Below are 20,066 nucleotides of genomic sequence, written 5' to 3'. Positions count from 1 at the left end.
TCATCTAGACTCGAGGGCACTTAACAGCACAACAAAGGTTGGTTTACACCAGTGTTTTGATTTTGAAAACATACTAAAACATGTGATTAATGATTACATTAGGACAATAAGGGAGTTTTGTAGCTGAAAGGGAGCTTAGCTAACTCACAATTTGGTCTGATTAACTCATTGTACATATGATAATAGGAAGAGCTAAAAGGGTTAACTAAATGAGAGGCAGCTCTTTCATATTTGTCTCTACTTAACTAAATTAGAGGTGGTTCTTTAGTATTTTTTCTTATTGCATATTAACACAAAATTTAGTAACTTGAAATTATAGCTGAGGAAAAAAAATATGACTAATCTATGGCACATTGGAAGCACTGCCACTGTAAACATAGTGTTGCTGTTCATGTTAAAAAAAATGAAAATGTATGCAGGAAATTATGGAAAATATAGTTCCTAAAAAAGAACAAAATGTGCCTCTGCTAGTACCTATCAATTAAAAAATAGTCTGGATTTGATAGCTGGGAAACCTTTAATTCCGAGCCAAGATCACAGAAAAATTAGAAGCTGCAAGTCTAAGTGGAAATTTTCTACTTTAGACAAAAAAAAAAAAGAGTAAATGAACCCAGTAGTTCTCCTCCTCTCTCTGAAAATTCCTAACAAGGAAATGAATTCAAAAGATAAGTCAAAGGAACCATTTTTATCATGCTCCTAGCAGAAAAAAAAACAAAACGGAGGTAGCCAGAGCAAAGACACATTTCAAACATAAACTTTAAAGTATATAAAAAGAAAAAGGAATAATTACCAGCACGTTGTCCAGGGAGTTAGTTTTTAACATGGGCTTTCTGGTCAACCCACTGCAACTGAATCAGAACCAATGCCTCGCTGACGCTCCAGCCGGTACCAGAGGAGTTGTCAAATGGGGAGAGCACGCCCTTCCCTTCTCCTGCAGAGCAGCTGGTGGATTCAAACCAGCTGCCTTCAGACTGACAACACAACTCCTTACCAAGAGGCCACCAGAGCTTTCCAATATCCCTTGATTAATTTCTCCAGCTTCATTATGGAGGACTTGACCATAAGAATAAATTGCCCAATATCTTTGCTCCAGTGATAAAAAAAATTTCAATTTCATTTCACTATGTCAAATTCCTGGGCAGAAATCATTCCCATAAGAAATAGATTATGCTCAACCACTCAGACGAGCACCTTAGGGCACAGCACACACCCCACATTTCCTTTCTCACTTTCATATGCTCAGCATGTAACAGTCACTTGATTTGGCCTGAAGCTCAGTTTCTATTTCTGTAAAATGGGCACAAGTCTCATGTACTATTTATTCTGCTAGTGAGATAGAACCAAAGAACAGAAGAGAGTGAAGTATTAACTGAAAGCAGAGCCTTTATACCAACTCGCTCTGAGGACTTCAAAGAAGGTAAGAAGTTAAAAGCCTTAGAACACTTTAACTCTAAAATGAGAACATCAAGGAAGCCACCGGAGGGTTTACCTAAGCTGTCAGGAGAAATTAATTTTAAGTAAGCAGTAAAACGCTGCCGTTGTTTTCAGCTGCTGTTGCTATTTTTCCAACTGAAAGCCACCACCCTGCTCAAAAGAACACACCACTGTCCACCTCGTGTCATTCCCACACGCTTTTAGCCCATTGCTGCAGCAGCTATGTCACACCGTCTTATTTTCCTGACTCCCCTTTACCACACATGATGTCCTCCTCCAAGGACTTGTCTCCATCTAACAATTACAATGACTGAGGATGACAGACGAGTCGATGTCTTTGAGTTGTGGTGCTGGAGAAGAGTCTTGAACATGGACCACCAGGAAAACAAATAGATCTGTATTGGAGAGGGTGAAACCCAGTTTCCCCTTGGAAGCTAGGATTTTGAGGCTCAGTCTCGCATACTTTAGGCATGTGGCCAGAAGGGACTGGTCCTTGGAGAAGCATTTCATGCTTGGAAGGGTGGAGGGACAGCACAGTAGAAGAAGACTCCAGATGAGATGGATTAATACAGTAATTGAGGTAATGGGGGTAGGGGTGTTGGAGTCAGTGAGACCGGCTCAGAATAGAAAAAAGGTTCAGAGCTACTGTATGTATATAGGGTTGCTATGAGTTGCAGATGACTTGATGGTACCCAGCAACAACAACAATTATAAATTAGTGGGGAGAAAAGGCAATGTGGCTTGACGGTTAAAAGCGGAAGTCTCAAAGTCAAGCAAACATGGATTTAGCCTCCTTGTTTTGAGATTACAAATTCATTAATTTTTTTTACTATTTTTCTGTAAAATGAGGAAAAACATGAATGCTGGGAATTAAACGAAACAATATGTGTAAATTATTTACAACGATGTTCTGTACACAGTAAATACTGAACATATCTTAACTGAGGGGAGCTCACATGGGGTGTTCCCAGGGGCTTACACCCCCAGCCCAAGAGACCAGGCGTCTCTGTGGGTTTGAACCTGGAAACCAAGGAAAGTCAAGGATGAGTTTGTTCCAGCTCAACCGTAATAAGAGAGAGAATTAGCTGAGGGAATGACTGCCTATTTGTCAATACTTTGGACTAGTTATTAGAAAACAAGCAAGTATGAGGACTGGACAAGGCTTGTTTTGAGGTTAGCATATGGTTCCTGTTTCATGGCAAACAGCTCGGTACACCTGTGTCTTAGCTTGCCTGGAGCCAGGGACCCTGAGACTGTACTGGGGAGCCTCCTCCGAGGGCCTGGCCCTGCACACAAAGCAGCCAGGGCCGAGAGACACGGCCTGCAGGTGCTGACTATGGAAGCTCAGGCCACAGGAAATGCCAACACCTCGAGATCATTACCACGTGCTCTGCCTTCTCAGACGAGCCTCCACAGAAAGCTTATGTGACTTGGTTTTTAACTTGAAAGCCGAATAAAAATGTGGAAAGATTTATCAGCCGAGAAAAAACTATTGCAACAGTGTCACATGATACAGATCTACAGATTGATCCTCTGTCCCTTTCTTTATCCCTTCTCCCTTTCTGTGAGCTCGTTGTTACTCCACAAGTGATTATTAAGTATTGATGAGAGCTAAGCAATGTGCCTGCTAACTGAAAGGCCAACAGTTTGAACTCACCAGCTGCTTCATAGGAGAAAAACAGGGCAGTCCCCTCTGTACGGGGGTAGAGCCCTGGAAGCCCTGTGTATGGCCCGCTCTGTTCTGCAGAATCCCTTTGACTTGCAATCAACTGAAAAGCAATGGCTTTGTTTTCCTTTGGTTTTGTTAAGAAAAGTACCAGATGCCACATAGTAAATGTTATTTATCTCTGAGCAGTCAAAAGATTTGGGAGAGGGGGAAAGAGAGGGAGATAGTAAGAAATATTTATATATGTAATATTGTTTGTTGTTGTTGTTGTGTGCCACTGAGTCAGAACTGACCCACAGGGTACCTTCCAACAGGTTTTCAGAGGCAGTTAATCACACAGGAGGAGATTATCTGTGCTTATTCCATGGGACAGCTGGTGGAGTCGAACCACATGCTTTAAGTATTGGAGTGTAGTTTCTTGCCACTCCATCACTAGATATATAAAATATAATGTGTAGGTCGCTTTGAGTTGCCTACGACTAGATGACACTTAACAAAAACAGTAGAAAGAGACAGAGATCAGTTGGCCTAGTGGACAGAAAGTGATGCTACCAAGCCAAAGGTGGGTGACTCTAATCCACGGCCCTCAGGCCTGCTTTTAATGGTTTTTGGTCAAACATTCTTCTAGGTTATATAGCCCTGGTCTGTCCACTTGCTGGACAGAGGTAACTCGTGGTTGCTGTGAACACTGTGACACTGATGAGTCAAATGCGGTCACCCATGATGGACAGTGGTTGATGGAGCTCCCCGATTAAAACAAGCTTGGAAGCAGGAATGGCATTCCTGAAATAGCTTGCTTCTGGAAACCCTATGAAACTGGAGAAAGGACAAAAGTTATACAAGTGTCCAAGTCTTTTGTTCATAGGGTCGCTATGAATTGCCTACGATTTGACAGCACTTAACAACAACAACAGGAGATGCTATAATCAGGGTATTAGTTGTCCCTCTGGTATTGAAGGAACATTGATAGAAAACTCAACTTTTTATTAATTTCTTTTTAAGGTAGAGAGCACAAGGTAGAAAACTCTCTCTGAGTTGGCTCTTCGAGGCTGAGTAGAAGTCTGCAAGGGAGAAAGGGGAGTGGCTCTGGTAGAACTCAGGTGACAGAGAAGAGGGAGGTCAGAAGTCACACGTCTACATCAATTGTCTACAAGGACTAGAGAGACACCAGCATTGTCAGTAGTTGGGGTTCCTTTCCCCTCTCCCTCCTCCACGCCCCACAAAGTACAGCCATAGAAAAGCCCACAACTCCCACACGCCTCAAGAATGCACTTGTATCAGGCAATTTCCAACTCACAGTGGCCCTATTAGCCCAAGCGGAACTGCTCCAAGGGTTTCCAGTCTTCCCAGGAGAGACAGTCTTGTCTTTATCCTATGGAGCGATTAATTTCCACGTTACAACCTTCACACTTTGGATTAGCAGCTAGAGGTTAACCACTGCACCAAGAGGATCCCCACATCTTGCGCAGATTGTAGAACACTAGTAGAGCTTGCTCTGGTGACCTCGTGGAAAGGAGTTGCACTGCCAACCCAAAGGAAATCAGTTTGAATCCACCAGCTGCTCTGTAAGGGAAAGATGAGAAATTTCCTTCCCTGCCAATTACCGCTCCAAATTGGTTCTGACACAACAGTGCATACCAACAACAACTTGTGCAACAAGAAATAGTGCCTGCTAGTTCTCACTGTGGAGGCAAGGAAGAAGAAGAAGAAATAACCACGACATTGTTTCTAGTCTGGTAGAGAATTCCCAGTTCGCACGTGCGTCTCATCCCAGGGGCAAGCATTCACTGACCACCTGGCAGGAGTTCCACGTGCAGGACAGCATCAGTCTGGAACTGTCAAGATGTGGTGATGGCTGGCTTTCCCCATGGATTTCCTGAGACAGCAGGGACTAGTGTCAGGATTAGAATCCTCAGGCCAGATGATGCTGTGTCTCTGAGTCAGTTCCCTTCATTTAGAATTTAGACACCAATACCCAGATCCAGAACACTCAATACCAAAAGATTTAGTTCCCAAAATACTAACTTTACTCAGTCTTTTAGGAATAACGCATGCAAATCTGTCTGAACAAATATATGCTTTGCATGGACATAAAGATGCCCTCTCAGCATAATGGTGAAGTGCCCAGCTGCTAACTAAGAAGTTGGTAGTTCAAACCCAGGAAGCATCTCCATTGAAGGAAGACCTGGAAATCTACTCTCATAAGGATTGTTGTTGGATGCTGTTGAATTGAGTACAAGTCACAGTAACCCTGTGAATGACAAACCTGAATCCTGTCCTCTCCTGTGTCACCCTCACAATCTTTGATATGCTCAAAGCTATTGCTCAAGTGATTCTCTCTCCACCTCATTGAAGGTCTCTCCCTCTTTCGCTGATCCTCCACCTTTCCAAGTATATAGCCCCTCCCAGTAGCATGTCCAAAGTATGAGAAATGGATAGGTGCCATCTTGGCCTGTAAGAAACACTCTGGCTGCCACTTTTCTGAGACATACATGTTTGTTCTAGAGACAGTCCATGGGATATTCAGTATCTTATAAAGATTTCAGAGTAGAAACCCTAATAGAATCATTCTACTGTATCACACATGGTCACAGTGAGTTGAAATCCACTTGAAGGCATACAGTAACCGCACAGGTAAACAGATATTGTATTTGTGTGCCATCAACCATAGCTGCCCCTCCAGTGGGTTTTCAGTGACAGTAAATGATTAGAAGGAGATTGTCTGTCCTTCTATGGAGCAGCTGGTGGATTCGAGCCTCATGCATTTGGGATTGCAGTGCAGGTTCTTAAATGAGGCCACCAGAGCTCCCTAAATAAACATTGTTGTTGTTTACCGTAGAGTCGGAACCGACCAATAGCTGACCCTCTGATGGGTTTTCAGAGGCAGTTAATCACATGGGAGGAGACTGTGCACCCTTCTCCAGTGGAGCAGCTGGGGGCCTCGAACTGTGGGCCTTCAAGATCGCAGCGCAGCTTCTTGCCACTAGGCCACCAGAGCTCCCTAAATAGACATTACTGTAGATAAATAGTTCTGTCTCCACAAGCTCATTAATGTAGATAATAGAAGAGAGACAGTATCCAGGAATAATTATTTATAATTTTTAAGTCGAAAATCTGTCTATCTACATCACACATCAACCCCCATCTCACTGCCTTCAAGTTGACTCCCTCCCCGAACAGCCCCCCGTCCATTTTAGAGGCTGCAAATCTGTGTGGAAATAGACATGACCTTGCTGTGAGCAGCCCAGTATGCAATATATATCAATATTCATATGAAAACGTATTCCTGTCAAGTCAATTCTGACCTGTATACGAAGGAACCCTAGTGCCATGCCTTACGTGCTGCTAACCTAAAGGTCAGAACTTCAAGTCCATCAGCTGCTTTGTGAGAAAAAGATGACCAATCTTCTGTAAAGACTTGTGGCTACAGAAATCCAAGAGAGGGTTCCTGTGAGTGGGAATCAGAGCTTCGGGTTGCTAGACCCATCCTGTGTTTTACTCCCGTAACACGTGTTTTCTACCGCCATTCCCCTTCTTCTACTCCACCAAGCATTTTCCTAAGTGTTCTATGCTAATTTTTCACATGTGTCAGCAAATTGGCATAGCGCACTAAGGAAAATGCCTCTTAAAGAAGAGGACAGAGTCATTGGCAAGGACCAAACACACCCACTGTGCCCTCATTACAATCCCAAAATCAGTCCCACTGCCATCAACTCAATGTCAACCTGGATAGACTGGAAGGGACAGAACGGAAGCGCTCTACCATGCAGGTTCCCACCACTATGAGCTCTGGTGATCCTGTCTGTAGGGGGCTAGGGTGCTAACCCAAAAATGCCTCCTCTCTGATGGTTCAAATCCACCAGTGGCTCCAAGGGAGAAGGACAGGAGTTGTCCTCCTGTGTGATCTTATAGTCTCCATTCAGTTTTGACTCCAGTGCAGTAAGGTTTTTTAATAAGGTCCCAATGTTGAAAATATTTAAAAGAGTAAACTGACTCATCTCCTCCTCTGTTTCCTGTGGAGTGGCTGGTGGAGCAAGTTCCAGCCAGTGACCTTTCCATTTTCAGCCAAACGTTTAATCCATGGTATCCGCTGTTACTGTAATAGCCATGTCATTGTCCTGAGGATCTGCTTAGAGTGTTGTTGTTGTTGTTGTTGTTGTTGTTGTTGTTGTTGTCATTGAGTAGGTGACTCATAGTGACCCTATGAATGAAAGTCCTCGACACTTGTGTGCGAGACTTTCATCCTTTCTCCAGTTCATAGGGTTTCCAGAGGCAAGCTTTTTTGGAAGTGGATGTCACTCCTGCTTCCAAGCTTGTTTTAACTGGGGAGCACCACCAAACACTGTCCACCATGGGTGACCTTTATCTCATTTGACACATTAGTGTCACAGTGTTCAGCTTCACAGCAACCACGAGTTACTTCTGTACAGCAAATGGACACACCTGGGCTATACAACCTAGAAGACTGTTTGAACAAAAACAATGAAAAATAGGCTGTAGGGCTGCAGATTGAAGTCACCCACCTTTGGCTTGGTAGCATCGCTTTCGGTCCACTAGGCCAACTGGTCTCTCTCTGTGTTAAGTGCCATCGAGTCATAGGCTTATAGTTATCGTTCATTAAAATGTATTTTCTTTCTTTTTATAAGTAAATGTGATGAATTATGTAATCAAATCTTCAGAAGAATTCACTGCACTCCATTCAAGATACTAGAGAAAAGTCCACAAATAACTCAGTTTTCTTTCACTACTAAAACCAAACCTGATGGAAGGTGGTCTGGCATTTTCTCAAAAAGTTGGAAATAGAAATACCATTTGACCCAGCAATGTTACTACTGGGAAGATACCCTAAAGATGCAAGAACCACCATCCAAACAGATATATGCACACACATGTTTCTTGCTTTGTTACCTACAAAAGCAAAGAGATGGAAGCAACTCAAATGCCCATCAAAAAATGAATAGAAAAACCTATAGTATATTCATACAGTGTAATACTATGCAGCACTGAAGAAAAATGAACTCGTAAAGCATTACACAACATGGGCCCTCTGTAGGACATCGTGCTGAGTGAAATGTCTCAGTCACAAAAGGAGAAATACTACTTGGTAACACCGTTATAAAGCAGGTCTGACATGGAGGGAGGAAGGGGAGGAGAATAAATAGGGTAAGAGTAGATAGCTAATGATCATTGCACTGGGACAGATGAAGGAATGAATTGTTTAAAAGGAATGTATGACTAGGTATTATACGTATAACAACACCCAGAATAAGGTATATCATTGCAAAGAGGACTGGGGTGGTGGAGGAAGGGAGGTCATTGTGCAACAATAAAGAAATATTTTTTTTTTAAAGTGAACTGGGAGAGAGGGAAGGGAGGAAGAGGAAGTAAAATGTGCAACAATGAATGAATGAAAATTCTCTTACTTCTCTATAAACACTCATTAAAATCACAATGAAAATAAAATTTTATTTAAAAAAACAAACAATGAAAAACAAGCACAGAACAGAGCAGCTTCACTGTAGAGGTGTTTTCAGTGACCACAGAGAAAGAGAAGAGGCACAGAGTGTGTGAACGACATATCTCCTCATCCACAGCTGTCCATGTCGTGGCGCACCTGTTCAACCTGGAGCGCTACCACTGGAGCCAGTCCGCAGGCGCAGAGGGACTCACAGCCGCACTGTCCAAACTGGGCAGTGCCCCAAACGAGAGCTACCTCAACCCCGTCCGGACCTTCCACACGGTAAGTCTCCCACACGCTCCTACTAGACTTTCTCATCTGCAAACCCTTCCTTTTCAGACCCTGGTCTCAGTAAAACTGTGTACGACAAAGCCTTTTCAGGAGAGAACGCAAGAGACATTTCTGCCAAATGTTAGAATGACTTTTTCTGCTAAGTGTTGCTAAGAGGTTATAAAGTAAACCAACAAAACTCACTTGCCTTTGCCTTGGCTCTAACTCCTAGAGCCCATCTGGTTTCGGAGGCTAGATGTCATGGGAGAGATCTGTCCATCTCTCTCCTTCAGAGTGCCCAGTGGGGTCAAACTGCTGATGGAAAAAGCATATGCCACTAAATCAGTTTAGAGGAGGAAAAAATGGATAAGTCCTCTTAACTAAGAAATGCTGTAGGCCTGTTAAACCCTACAAATGTAAAATTTGAAAAACTACTGGTGATGAGGTCATTTTTCTCCCACTGGTCTAAGACCCAGAGGAAGTGAAGTGTCACCCTTGCCCCAGGGATTATTGATGAGACATTTTCATTTTCAATTTGCAAATTTGTTTTTTTGATCACTTCTCCTCTGCTTCATATTTGGCTCACATCTGAGGAGCTGGTTTGCCAAAACAGATACTAGGCAAAGTAGCTAATTTCATAAAGAGACCCGCCTGGCCAACGACATCATTAGTAATTACAGGGGTACGCAGAGTGGCATCATCTGGGGAGCAAAAGAAGAACAAAAATGTAGCCAGTGATTCCCATCTCAAGATGAATAGGTTTCTCTCCCATAGTCTAACCCATCTGTCTCTATCCAAACCATTTGCATGAACTACAATAATATCGGGATGTGCAGTCACCACGTTGACCATGGACCAAAATTAAAAGTTCTGTTATTGACCAGGAAGTACTGGAAAGAAAATACTCCAGAAATGGAGATTTCTCCATTACCAGCTGGACGATGTCTGTAAGTAGCTATTTTGCTCTTTCAGGTCGGAGTAAGCAAAATATAAAGGCTCCAGGGAAATGCTCCCTTGTTCTATTTCCTAATTTCCCTGAGATTATTTTCCATATCAGACTACTGATCAAGCCGAGCTGCCTCTTCTTGACTGACAACATTAAGAAGCTCATGTTTGAGAGTTAGAAATCAAAAGGGCAGCACTTGTCCAAGCTCCTGTGGAGGGGCTGAGAGAGATGAAGACCTTCAACGAGATGGATTGACGCAGTACGTGTAGCAGCGGGCTCAAACGTGGCAGAGACTTGAGGATGGCAGAGTATAGGACAACGCTCCGATCTGTTATTCATAGTGTTGCTTAGAGTCACCATTGTCTTGATGGCACAAAACAACAACAAAAAAAAACTGAGTTAGCTCCGTTCTCCCTACTTCTTGTTGATGCTGTTTACGACCATTGCTGTACATATCCAACAATAAATCTCAGCATTTGGAAGAGACTACATAATAAATAGTGCGTGATGTTTCACTCTTCTAAAAGCAGTTTAACAAGATGATTAAGCTGCTCCCAGTATAGTTATTTCAAAATTTTAGTAGCAATATACTATGTAAAGTACTAATTAAGCTCAGGAAACCCTCTAATTTGAGTATTTGGGAAAAGATGAGTATCAATAACAGAGTATACATTATGGGTTAATTCTAAAGAGATACATTGTGATTACTTTAGAGGATTCATTGCAGCTCAAACCAGTCTGATATAAATGTGTTGTAAAAAAAAAAAAAAAGTAAGTGGGGATTTTCTTTAATAAGCAAAGAAGAATGATTTGAAATTAGCATGCTGTGTGTTATGACTGGATTTCTAAAATGTCTGATTATACTTGAGGAAAAAAGTTCTCTAAGATATTTTCTACATATTCCTTCCAAATTCATTAGTGCTGTTTCCTTTCTGAAAGGAAATAAGTAGATAAATACCAGGAGAAGGCCTGTCTGAATGACCTGGAGATATTAAAGCTGCCCAAATTAATGAGGTTTTACTGACAAAAGGTGTAGTCAGTGTAGGCGTAGTGACTCATGGTTGTCTCAATGAGACTACAGCGGATGAATACTAACGCTTGACAAGAAGGGAAGCTAACAAAAAAACCCCAAATGCCCTGTCATGCATTTTCTGGAAGGTTCTTTAACCACGCCTGCACCCACAGGTCAGAATGCAGGTGCTCTGGCAGGTCCATCAGATAAGCATACCTGGTCCCTTGGGATTTGCATGGCCTCATTCCAGACCTCCTGGAGTGATAGAAAAGAGATGTAAGTCAGAGTCCTCCCAATTCAACATCAAGCACAAGGAAGGTCTGTCAGAGGAACCAATCTTATTAGGAACCACTCAAAAGACTTTTTCTTTGTCTTTTCTTAGAGAAGTTCATGTTTTTATTCATGTTAAGGATCAATCAACCTCATATTCACTAGGGGAGCTCTGATGGCCTAGTGAGTAAGGAGTTGTGCTGCCAACCCAAAGGTATGAGGTTCAAATCATCTAGCGACTCTCCCATGGGACATATAGCCTCTGAAAACATCTGAAGGGTCAGCTATAAGTCTGTTATAACTCAATAGCACATAACAGCAACATTATATTTATTTTGCAGGTTTTTGTTTTTAAATGCACTTTTCCAAATCTATTTTCCAAAATTTGATGCTTTTGTAATCTTGAATAAATGTGACTTTATCTGAATGAAAAACAGAAAATCAATGAAATTTTTTTAAAAAAAAATTTGCTCAAACAAAGCTGGTTGGTGTCCAGTCTCTGGATGATGCCAACTGTTAAGTGTTTGGTTACCAAACCAAAGATTGGTGGTTTGAACCCACCCAGAGACAAGTCAGAATAAAGATCTGATGACACCAGAATAAAGATCTTGGGACACTGGAATAAAGATCTGGTGACATGCTTCCCAACGGTCACATGCTTGTAAACCTTGTGATTTGCAGTTCAGCTCTGCCACACAGGTTCACCATGAGGTGACATCAACAACTGGTTTGGGGTTTTACTTGTTGTGTTTTTCGTTTAATTTCCTCCATAAGATGAAGAAAGAGAGATGGGAAGATGCTTACCCTTTGACTTGTCTTGGAACCCTTGTGAAGAAGACTAATTTTATTCTAATGAAAATATTTTCATTTGCTCCCTGGTGGGACTCTCAAGTATTGATCCTACAACGGAGGGGTGTAACTACCATATTAACGGTTTGGTATTCTTTATTGTTCTGTTTTTTTAGAACACAACTATTGAGCTGCTAACTACAATAGCAGGTGTAACTGGCCTGGTCCTCACTCTGGTCTTAATCCTGATCCTGACCTCTTCAACAGAGTTTATCAGGCAGGTCTCCTATGAGTTGTTCTGGTACACACACCATGTCTTCATCATCTTCTTCATCTGTCTGGTTGTCCATGGCACAGGGTGAGTCTAGACTATGCAAACTGTAAAATCCCCATCTCTGTGGAGCATCTCTTTGAAAGTCCTTTTGATAAAGCAATGTGGCATGTAATGAGGAAAGGACACATATAATGTGTGGAAAAAGTCCTTTCGCTGTGACTTATGGTTTGTTTGTTTGATTTTTTTTAGGGAACACTGAAAATGAGCTCTAGGGGTGGAGAGGTGGTGTATTTTCTTTTCCTCTCTGACTTGTTTGGTAACTCGTGGCATGTTTATAAGATCTGGGAGCTCTTGTGAAAGCTGGATGACAATAGATGTGTGATTCATTCGCAACCTGTCTCTGCCACCCAGTCTATCTAGGATTCATTCATGTATCTATTTTTTACATCAGACTTTCACTCCTTCTTGACCAGAATCATCATCTAGGAAGGCCAATGTGGGATGGGAAGTCTGTCCTGGGATCTGGATCACCCGTTATCAGTGAGGTCCCAAGCAAGCTCTCCGCCTTCTCTGGGCTTGCTTTCCCATCTGAGAGGGTTTGCCCAGACACCCCACAAAACGATTTTCTAATACTCAATGCCGTTCACTTAGAAACTAGAGTTACACCTCAAGATTACCAATACCAGCTGTTGAGTCAGCATGGGCCCCCATGTGTATCAGAACTGGGTTCTAGGATTTTCACTGGCAGGTGTTTTAGAGATGTCACCAAGCTTTTCTTCTGAGGTACCTCTAAGGGGACTCAAACCTTCAGCCTTCCAATTAGAAACCATGTACATTGACCATTTGATTTTCCCCACCTAGAGACTCCGCCTGAGAGAATTCACACTCTCATCACCATCAGATCAGACCTGACCCATAGCGGGCCCTGTAGTGGGTTTTCAGGAGAAAATTGCATGGGAGAAGATTGCTCATCTTTCTCCTGAAGAGCTGCTGGCACATTCAACACACCAGATAGAAGAAACCTTCAAATAAAATATCGTTGACTGTACATTTTGTGAAAATGGCCCTTGATCAACAACAGATTGCTGTCTCTGACCGACGCTGCCCCGTATTAACCATTTCATGTATTGGCACCCTTCTTTCCAGTTCCAATTCCCAGAGCACCTCCGTCCACAGGATCCACTGGACCTGAGGACAATTCTGCAGAGTGAGGAAGCGTTGGTGGCCTCGTGGTAGGGAGTGACGCTGCCGTCCCAACAATTCTATACAGTAGAGAAGGTGGTGGCCTTGTGGTAGGGAGTGACACTGCCGTCCCAACAATTCTGTACAGTAGAGAAGGTGGTGGCCTCGGGGTAGGGAGTGACGCTGCCGTCCCAACAATTCTGTACAGTAGAGAAGGTGGTGGCCTCATGGTAGGGAGTGACACTGCTGTCCCAACAGTTCTGTAGAGTAGAGAAGGTGTCCTTAGCTCCACTTCCTGAGGAGAAGCAGACGTCCAGAGAGGTGAGAGAGTAACTCGAGGCTCCACGATGAAGCAAGGGCAGAGAGAGACCTCGGATGCGAGTCTTCTGACACTCAGGTCTGGACCCCTAACCATCCCGTGAAGAGCAGAGCTTCCCTTCTGTAAAGGAGACATCTCAGCACCTGCAAGCAGGTATTGCAGACATTCCGTGTGGCTTTATACCAGCTTCTTCCACAAACAGAGTCCCCACCTCTTCCTCCGTGTGGTCCTACCATTCCCCCAGCACTGCAGCTAAGTGGAGAGGGAGTGGTCCTGATGCTGGAAGTGGGCCCTGCTTATGAAGATGAGGAGGCATGCAGCAAGACAGACTGCACACAGCCAGGAAGCTGGATGTGACATGGTGACTGTGGGTCCCACACACTTCCTTTCTAGTTGCAAGGACAGAGGTGGACCGGGGCTGTGCTTCTGCTGTCCCCACTCCCGAAACGGGGGCAAATTGGTTCATAAGCAGCCATCTGTCAGTTGATCCAAGGCCATTTTGATCAAATTACAGAGTGAAAAATACTATATTTGAGGAATTTTTACATCAGATGGGCTCTCTGGATGGGGCAAATGGTTAATGTACTCAGCTATTAATTGAAAGTTCGAAAATTTTAGTGCCTTCAGAGATTTCTTTAGGAAGCTCTCTTGTGGTGGTGGTGGTGGTGGTGGTGGTGTACCATCAAGTCAGAACCAACCCGTAACCGACCCCATTAGCTGGTTTTCAGAGACAGTAAATGGAACCAAAGAGATGGCCCATCTTTCTTCTGCAGAGCAGCTGGTGGCTTCAAACTGCTTGCCTTTGGGGTTCCAGTGCAGCTGTTCACCGGCAGACCACCAGACCTCTGGTGGCTGAGTGCTAAGGAGCTATGTATCTGTTTGACTGCCAGGTGCCCCGTGGGATAAAGATGGATAATCTTTTCCCGTACCATTTCATTTGCTGCCTCTGAAAACCTGCTGGAGGGTCAGCTATGGTTAGTTTCTATTGAACAACATGCAATGACAACAACAACAACAACTACAGAGGGACTCCCCAAAGAAAGGTCTAGTGATCTACTTCCCAAACCTAGATATTGAAAACTCCAAGAAGCAGAAGTCCACCCCACATGCCCTCACCCGTCAACTGGACTAGGAGGCCCTGGGAGAAGGAAACATTGCCCCATGGGGGTATTTTACCCTAAGAGATTCCCCATCACCCTGCCCAGTCTCACTGGTGACTGGGTCAGTAGATGTTGCAATGCGTGATGCTTCCTAACTAAACACACCCCATGTTCTTTCTGCCTAAGAGCATTTGCAATGGACTTTTCTGACGGGATGCCCCCTCACCTTCACTTTCTGTCTCTCTGGAGCTGTAGGAATGGCATGCGGTCCTGAAGGGCTCATCCTCAGAGAGTCCTGCCTGGTCCTGCTCTCTGCCAAAGATTCTTATCAGATGAGAGGTGGTTAACCTTTGTGGAGAGGCCCCTCCATGCCTGGAGTCCCCTTCAGAGCAAGCACGTCCGTGTCCAGCTCAATGTTCCCCCCTAAACACTCATTCACCACAGAAGCACAAGAGCGTCTCAACGGGCAATGTTGCACCGCAGAGGTGTTTTCCCCATCGAAGTAATGTTTCTTAAGATGAAATTTTTAGTCATTTTAACCTAGTTGAAAGGCTTATTTGGGGATAAGGGCCTCATTTAATCTTCTCAGCTTGAAGTATTCCACAGCTACTGTTTACAGCAAAAGTAATTTGCAAATTCTCTGCAAAATGGCAAGTAAAAGTAGGATTATTGGGACGCATTAAAGCACGCTAATCTTCCTATTATGGGATGGCATAGATGAAGACATACAACATTTTTCAAATTTAAAAAGATACCGGATTTGTAGAACACCAGAAAGGTTCCTTCACAGACGGCGTAGGTAATGTTGGCTGAGAATGAAAGTGTTAACACTTAGGGTTTTGTTTCCTCTGGTTTCCATTTACTATTCACCTTTCTGATGTCAGAGCATCCTTTGCTCCTTGGGAGATTTACAGATAGTGTTGCTATCTAGCTCAGAGATGCTATTAAGTCTGGATGACTTCCATGAAACTGACTGGGAAAAGGCCCAAGGTGGCAAATCTCCAGGCTGTGTCCAAGGGTATTGCTGTTCCCTCCTCCCAAGGTCTACAACACAAACGCAGCGGGGCAGAGAGGTAGGATGTTACTCTCAGACTATGCAGAGAGGTGTCTGTGTGAGGCTGACATTTCCTAGTCTGTAGGCAGCATGATTCCGAAAACAACGCATGCATTTCACTCGCTAGAACCTAGGAATGCACATAACGTACTATTTACAGGTTTGGAAGCAGGAGTGGCATCCACTTCCTAAACAACATGCCTCCTGAAACTCTATGAACTTTGATAAATGTCAGTAGTTGTAGAGGAGCTTCAGGACTTTTGTTTACAGGGTCGCTATGAGTCGTGCTTGGCTCGAAGGCAATCAGCAACAACCTAGGAATGGAACCACCCCCAGCTTGTACAACCTCAAAGTTTCAAGCATCCCTCTGCCCCTCCCCCTATGAACCATGCAGTGACCAAAGAACATCTTTCACAGCAAGTTGTCAGAGCTCAGCAAGTGCTACAGTTGCGGTAAAAGTAATTTAACAAGATTACCAGACTCTTGAAGCCACGCTTCCTCCTTGAAGATTGTTGTTTCTGCCATTTATGCGCATTCAAGTACAACTCATAGTGACAACAGCTCTGAACCCTATCCTATACTGTGCCGTCCTTGTCATCCGTGACATACCTGAGCCTATCACTGCAGAAACTGTGCCAATCCATCTCCCTGAGGTTCTTGCCCTCTTTGGCCAGCCCTCCCCCTTTCCAAGCATGGTGTCCCTCTCCAAGGCATAGCCTCTCCTAGCAACCTGCTCAAAGGATGTGGGTTGAAGCTTTGTCATCTTTGCCTCCAAGGAACACTGGCTGCGCTTTCTCCAAAATGCATTTGTTTGTTCTTTTGGCGGTCCATGGGATAGTCTGTGATCTTCTCCAACAATGTAGTTCAACGGCATCAATTCTTCTTCTATCATCCTTATTCACTGTCCAGCTCTCAGATATATAGCAAGGGACAAAAAATTCAAAGGCTCAATATCCATGATGATTAGCTTCCATTTCCTCTTTCTAATCTATCAATACGGTCTTGAAGGCACACTTCATTTTGACCTATTCTGACCCTGTCAAAACACTAAGCTTATGTGGGTCACTGGGGTTGTTGTTGTTGTTGTTAAGTGCTATCCAGCCACAGACAACTCATAGTGACCCTGTGAACAAAAGACCTGAACACTCGTGTACCTTTCATCGTTTCTCCACATTCATAGTGTTTCTGGAAGCAAGTTATTATGGAAGTGGATGCCACTCATGCTTCCAAGCTTATTTTAAACAGGGAGCCCCACCAAACACTGTCCACCATGGGTAACCATTATCACATTTGACACATAAGTGTCACAGTCAACAGAATTATTGGGGGTAAAACAAACAAAAAAAACAAACAAACAAAATCCTTCATTCGTGAAACTTCTTCTGACTTCTTTACTTGACAACTTCTAAGGGCTCAGAAACAAACTAGGAAGGGGAGAAGTTAAATAAATCTGTAAAAGAATCCAAATAGTACAAAGTTAGCCAATTAGCCCAAATCAGCAATCAGGATGAGATGTCACCTAATTAAATTCAACAGTCTACAAAAGGATGTGTTCAAACAATTTCCCTTCATTATGAATTCTCTAATATAGACACTTTCAATTTAGCTGAGACACCGCAGAGGGGCACTTCTTTCGTGCGATCTTCAAAGTTATCCAGGGCTTCTTAAATGCCTATTTTTAAAGCTGCTCAGGGAAATGAGTGACAGCTTGAGTTCCAAGGGAGTCGGAGCCTGCTCGGTAACAAATCTGCGGTGTCACGAGGCTGCACAAAATCCATTCTAAATTTCTGTTTCTCTTTGTTGGTTTTTGTTTGGGTTTTGTTTTTTTTTTTTTTTTTTTTTTGGTTGTTGTTTTTTTTTTAATGCCAAGTCGGATTGTCCGAGGCCAAACTCCTGAGAGTGTATCTGAACACAATGCGACCTTCTGCAGGGACCACCACGCCGAATGGCAGACGGCTGCCCAGTGCCCGGTGCCTCAATTCTCTGGCAAGGAGCCTTCGGTAAGAATGAACCCGAGAGCATTTTAAAAATAACTGTCCTTAAAAAAAAAAAAAAGAAAAGAAAATAACCGTCCCTAAAGTGAAAATAGCAAGAGCTTTCTTATGCATAAAAAGGGAACTGTGTCACCACCAGACGGGGGCAGCTCTTCATTAAGTGAGCTAATGGAGAAACCGAGTTATATACAGATGATTTGAAAGGAGGTCGACGCCCAAAACCACTCTGTTCCCTTTGAGCTGGATCCTTCTAGGGCGCTATCAGACTCTGTAACACCACGTAGTTGTATCTTAGAAAGGGGTGGGAATCTGTGGAGCCCACCACCATCTGCTCTCTCAGCCTCTTCAGCTCCCTGGCTTTTCCATCCTGAGAATTCATACTATCTCCTCTCAGACAAAAGCTGGTCAACAACCACACTGTTAAAACAGAAATACCACAAGGGAGTGGCTTTAACAAACAGAACTTTCTTGTCTCACAGTTTGCGAGGCTCCCAGTCTGCTTCCGGGCTGCCTGTTCTTGGAGAAAGTGTTCAGGGTTCACTCTTTCAGCTCTGGAGAAAATCTTCCACACTTTTTAGCATCTTGTTCTCAGCGGTCTTCACGAGGTATGGCATCTATTTCCCGCCCATCTCTGCCTCCTCGCTTGGATACTTGCTCAACTGATTCTTTTTCTATCATTAAAGCAATTTACTTACATGTTCCCCACACAAACGTTTTTTCATTTTTGTAACAAAGAAACCCCATTCCCAGATGGGATTATGGCCACTGCCATTGACTCAGTCCCAATTCCCCGTGACTTTTCCTGCCACTCCCTGGGTCTATCTCTTCACTGCTCAGCTTTCTTTGATGGAGCAGCTACTGAATTTGAACTATCAACCTTTTGCTTTTCAGCCAAGTACATTAAGCACTGTGCCACAGGGGCTCCTTATAGCAAGTATAAGGGGGTTAGGCTTTCCACTACCAGTTTGAGGGGAGGAGGGACACAACTGAATTCATCACAACCAAATGAGAAATGCTGCCTCTTTATAAAAGCGCATCTTCATTCTACAGCTTTCGTGATCAAAAATACCAAGCCGTAAAGTGAAAATTTGATTGTGGGATGCATTTATTTCCTGTTTTAATTAAGTCCCCATAACTGCGATAATGACAATGTTAGCAAACAAGACATTTAATGGATTAGAGTGGATGAGAATGTCCCCCAGCTGAGGAAAGTGCAAACTCAATGGAGTTGGCTGCAGAGGGAAATAGAACTCTTAATCCTATTCGGTCTGCCCAGGGGTTCATGGGACAGAGCATGCGTGGAGATAACCAGGTGAGGGCAGCAGGAAGAGAAATGAAACTGGTTCAAAGAAGAAGGGAACAAGTGCCAGAATGAGTGTCATACACAACAGGGTGAGCTTATAGAATGCCTGAAAATAGCTCAGAGCAGAAGACATTAAGTGATCAGGATCTGAAGAACAGCGGACCGCTTAAGACAACAGCTGATTGGCTTTTTTTTTTTTTTTACTTACTTTAATAAATATTAACAAAATGATCTTAAAAACAGGATTGGTTAATGCACTTTTAAAAACTAATAGGAATAAAAGACTTAATAAGAACCTCAGTAGCAACTTTCAACTCTCTACAGGACAATGATTCAAACAACTAAAAATGAAAATAAATATTATGCTTTTATTAAATCTCTAACATTTTTTAAACTCAAAGATGTTAGGAAGGTCACAGAATTTTTATCTTCCCCCTCTGGGTAAATTTTACTAAATTATTTTTCTGAGAGTACATACCAACTGTTTCTACTACTTATCAAGCAGTCTATAGACCATAATCTTTCATGACATACTTTAAAAAAAAAATTGTCAATTTCTTACATTTAAATAGATCATATGGTTTTCAGATTTTGAAACTGATTGGCGTTTTTTAAAAAAAAATCTCTCAAATATACTAAATTAAGCCCAGCATTTTAAGGGTGAACACTGCAAGAAGGAATGTTTAAAGTGGAGAGCAGTGGAGTGAACATGTCTATTACACTGCGGGGCTTTTAATGGTCAGTATAGATTGCCTCTCTCTTAAACCCAGGTCTTGATAGTCACTATCTGGCCTGCATATTAATGAGGACCATGAACACCTCTTGAAAATGGTCAGCTCCAAGATCTCCATAAAAAAAAAAAATTTAAAAAAATCAATACTTCCCACACCTCATGAATACAGACCAGAGGCTGCTCCCAGCGGTGGATGCTGGCATTCATTATCATTAAAAAGGGGGGCATCTACCCACAGCTCAGTTAACACCACCACCCCCCC

General features: G+C 43.1%; 1 protein-coding gene across 1 annotated transcript in view; it reads left to right on the top strand.

Moving 5' to 3' along the window:
- Positions 1-20,066, top strand: part of NOX3 (NADPH oxidase 3) — an 82,550-nt gene that overhangs the window by 9,794 nt on the left and 52,690 nt on the right. The window contains exons 5-7 of the mRNA XM_006882754.1: positions 8,695-8,840; positions 12,022-12,203; positions 17,645-17,774. Coding sequence (XP_006882816.1) covers positions 8,695-8,840; positions 12,022-12,203; positions 17,645-17,774 — 458 coding nt within the window. The remainder of the gene's footprint in view (positions 1-8,694; positions 8,841-12,021; positions 12,204-17,644; positions 17,775-20,066) is intronic.

Source organism: Elephantulus edwardii, unplaced genomic scaffold, assembly GCF_000299155.1.
Source record: "Elephantulus edwardii isolate Elephantulus edwardi_28Jun2011 unplaced genomic scaffold, EleEdw1.0 scaffold00024, whole genome shotgun sequence".
Taxonomy (NCBI): Eukaryota; Metazoa; Chordata; class Mammalia; order Macroscelidea; family Macroscelididae; genus Elephantulus; species Elephantulus edwardii.
This window is presented reverse-complemented; position numbering and strand designations above follow the sequence as displayed.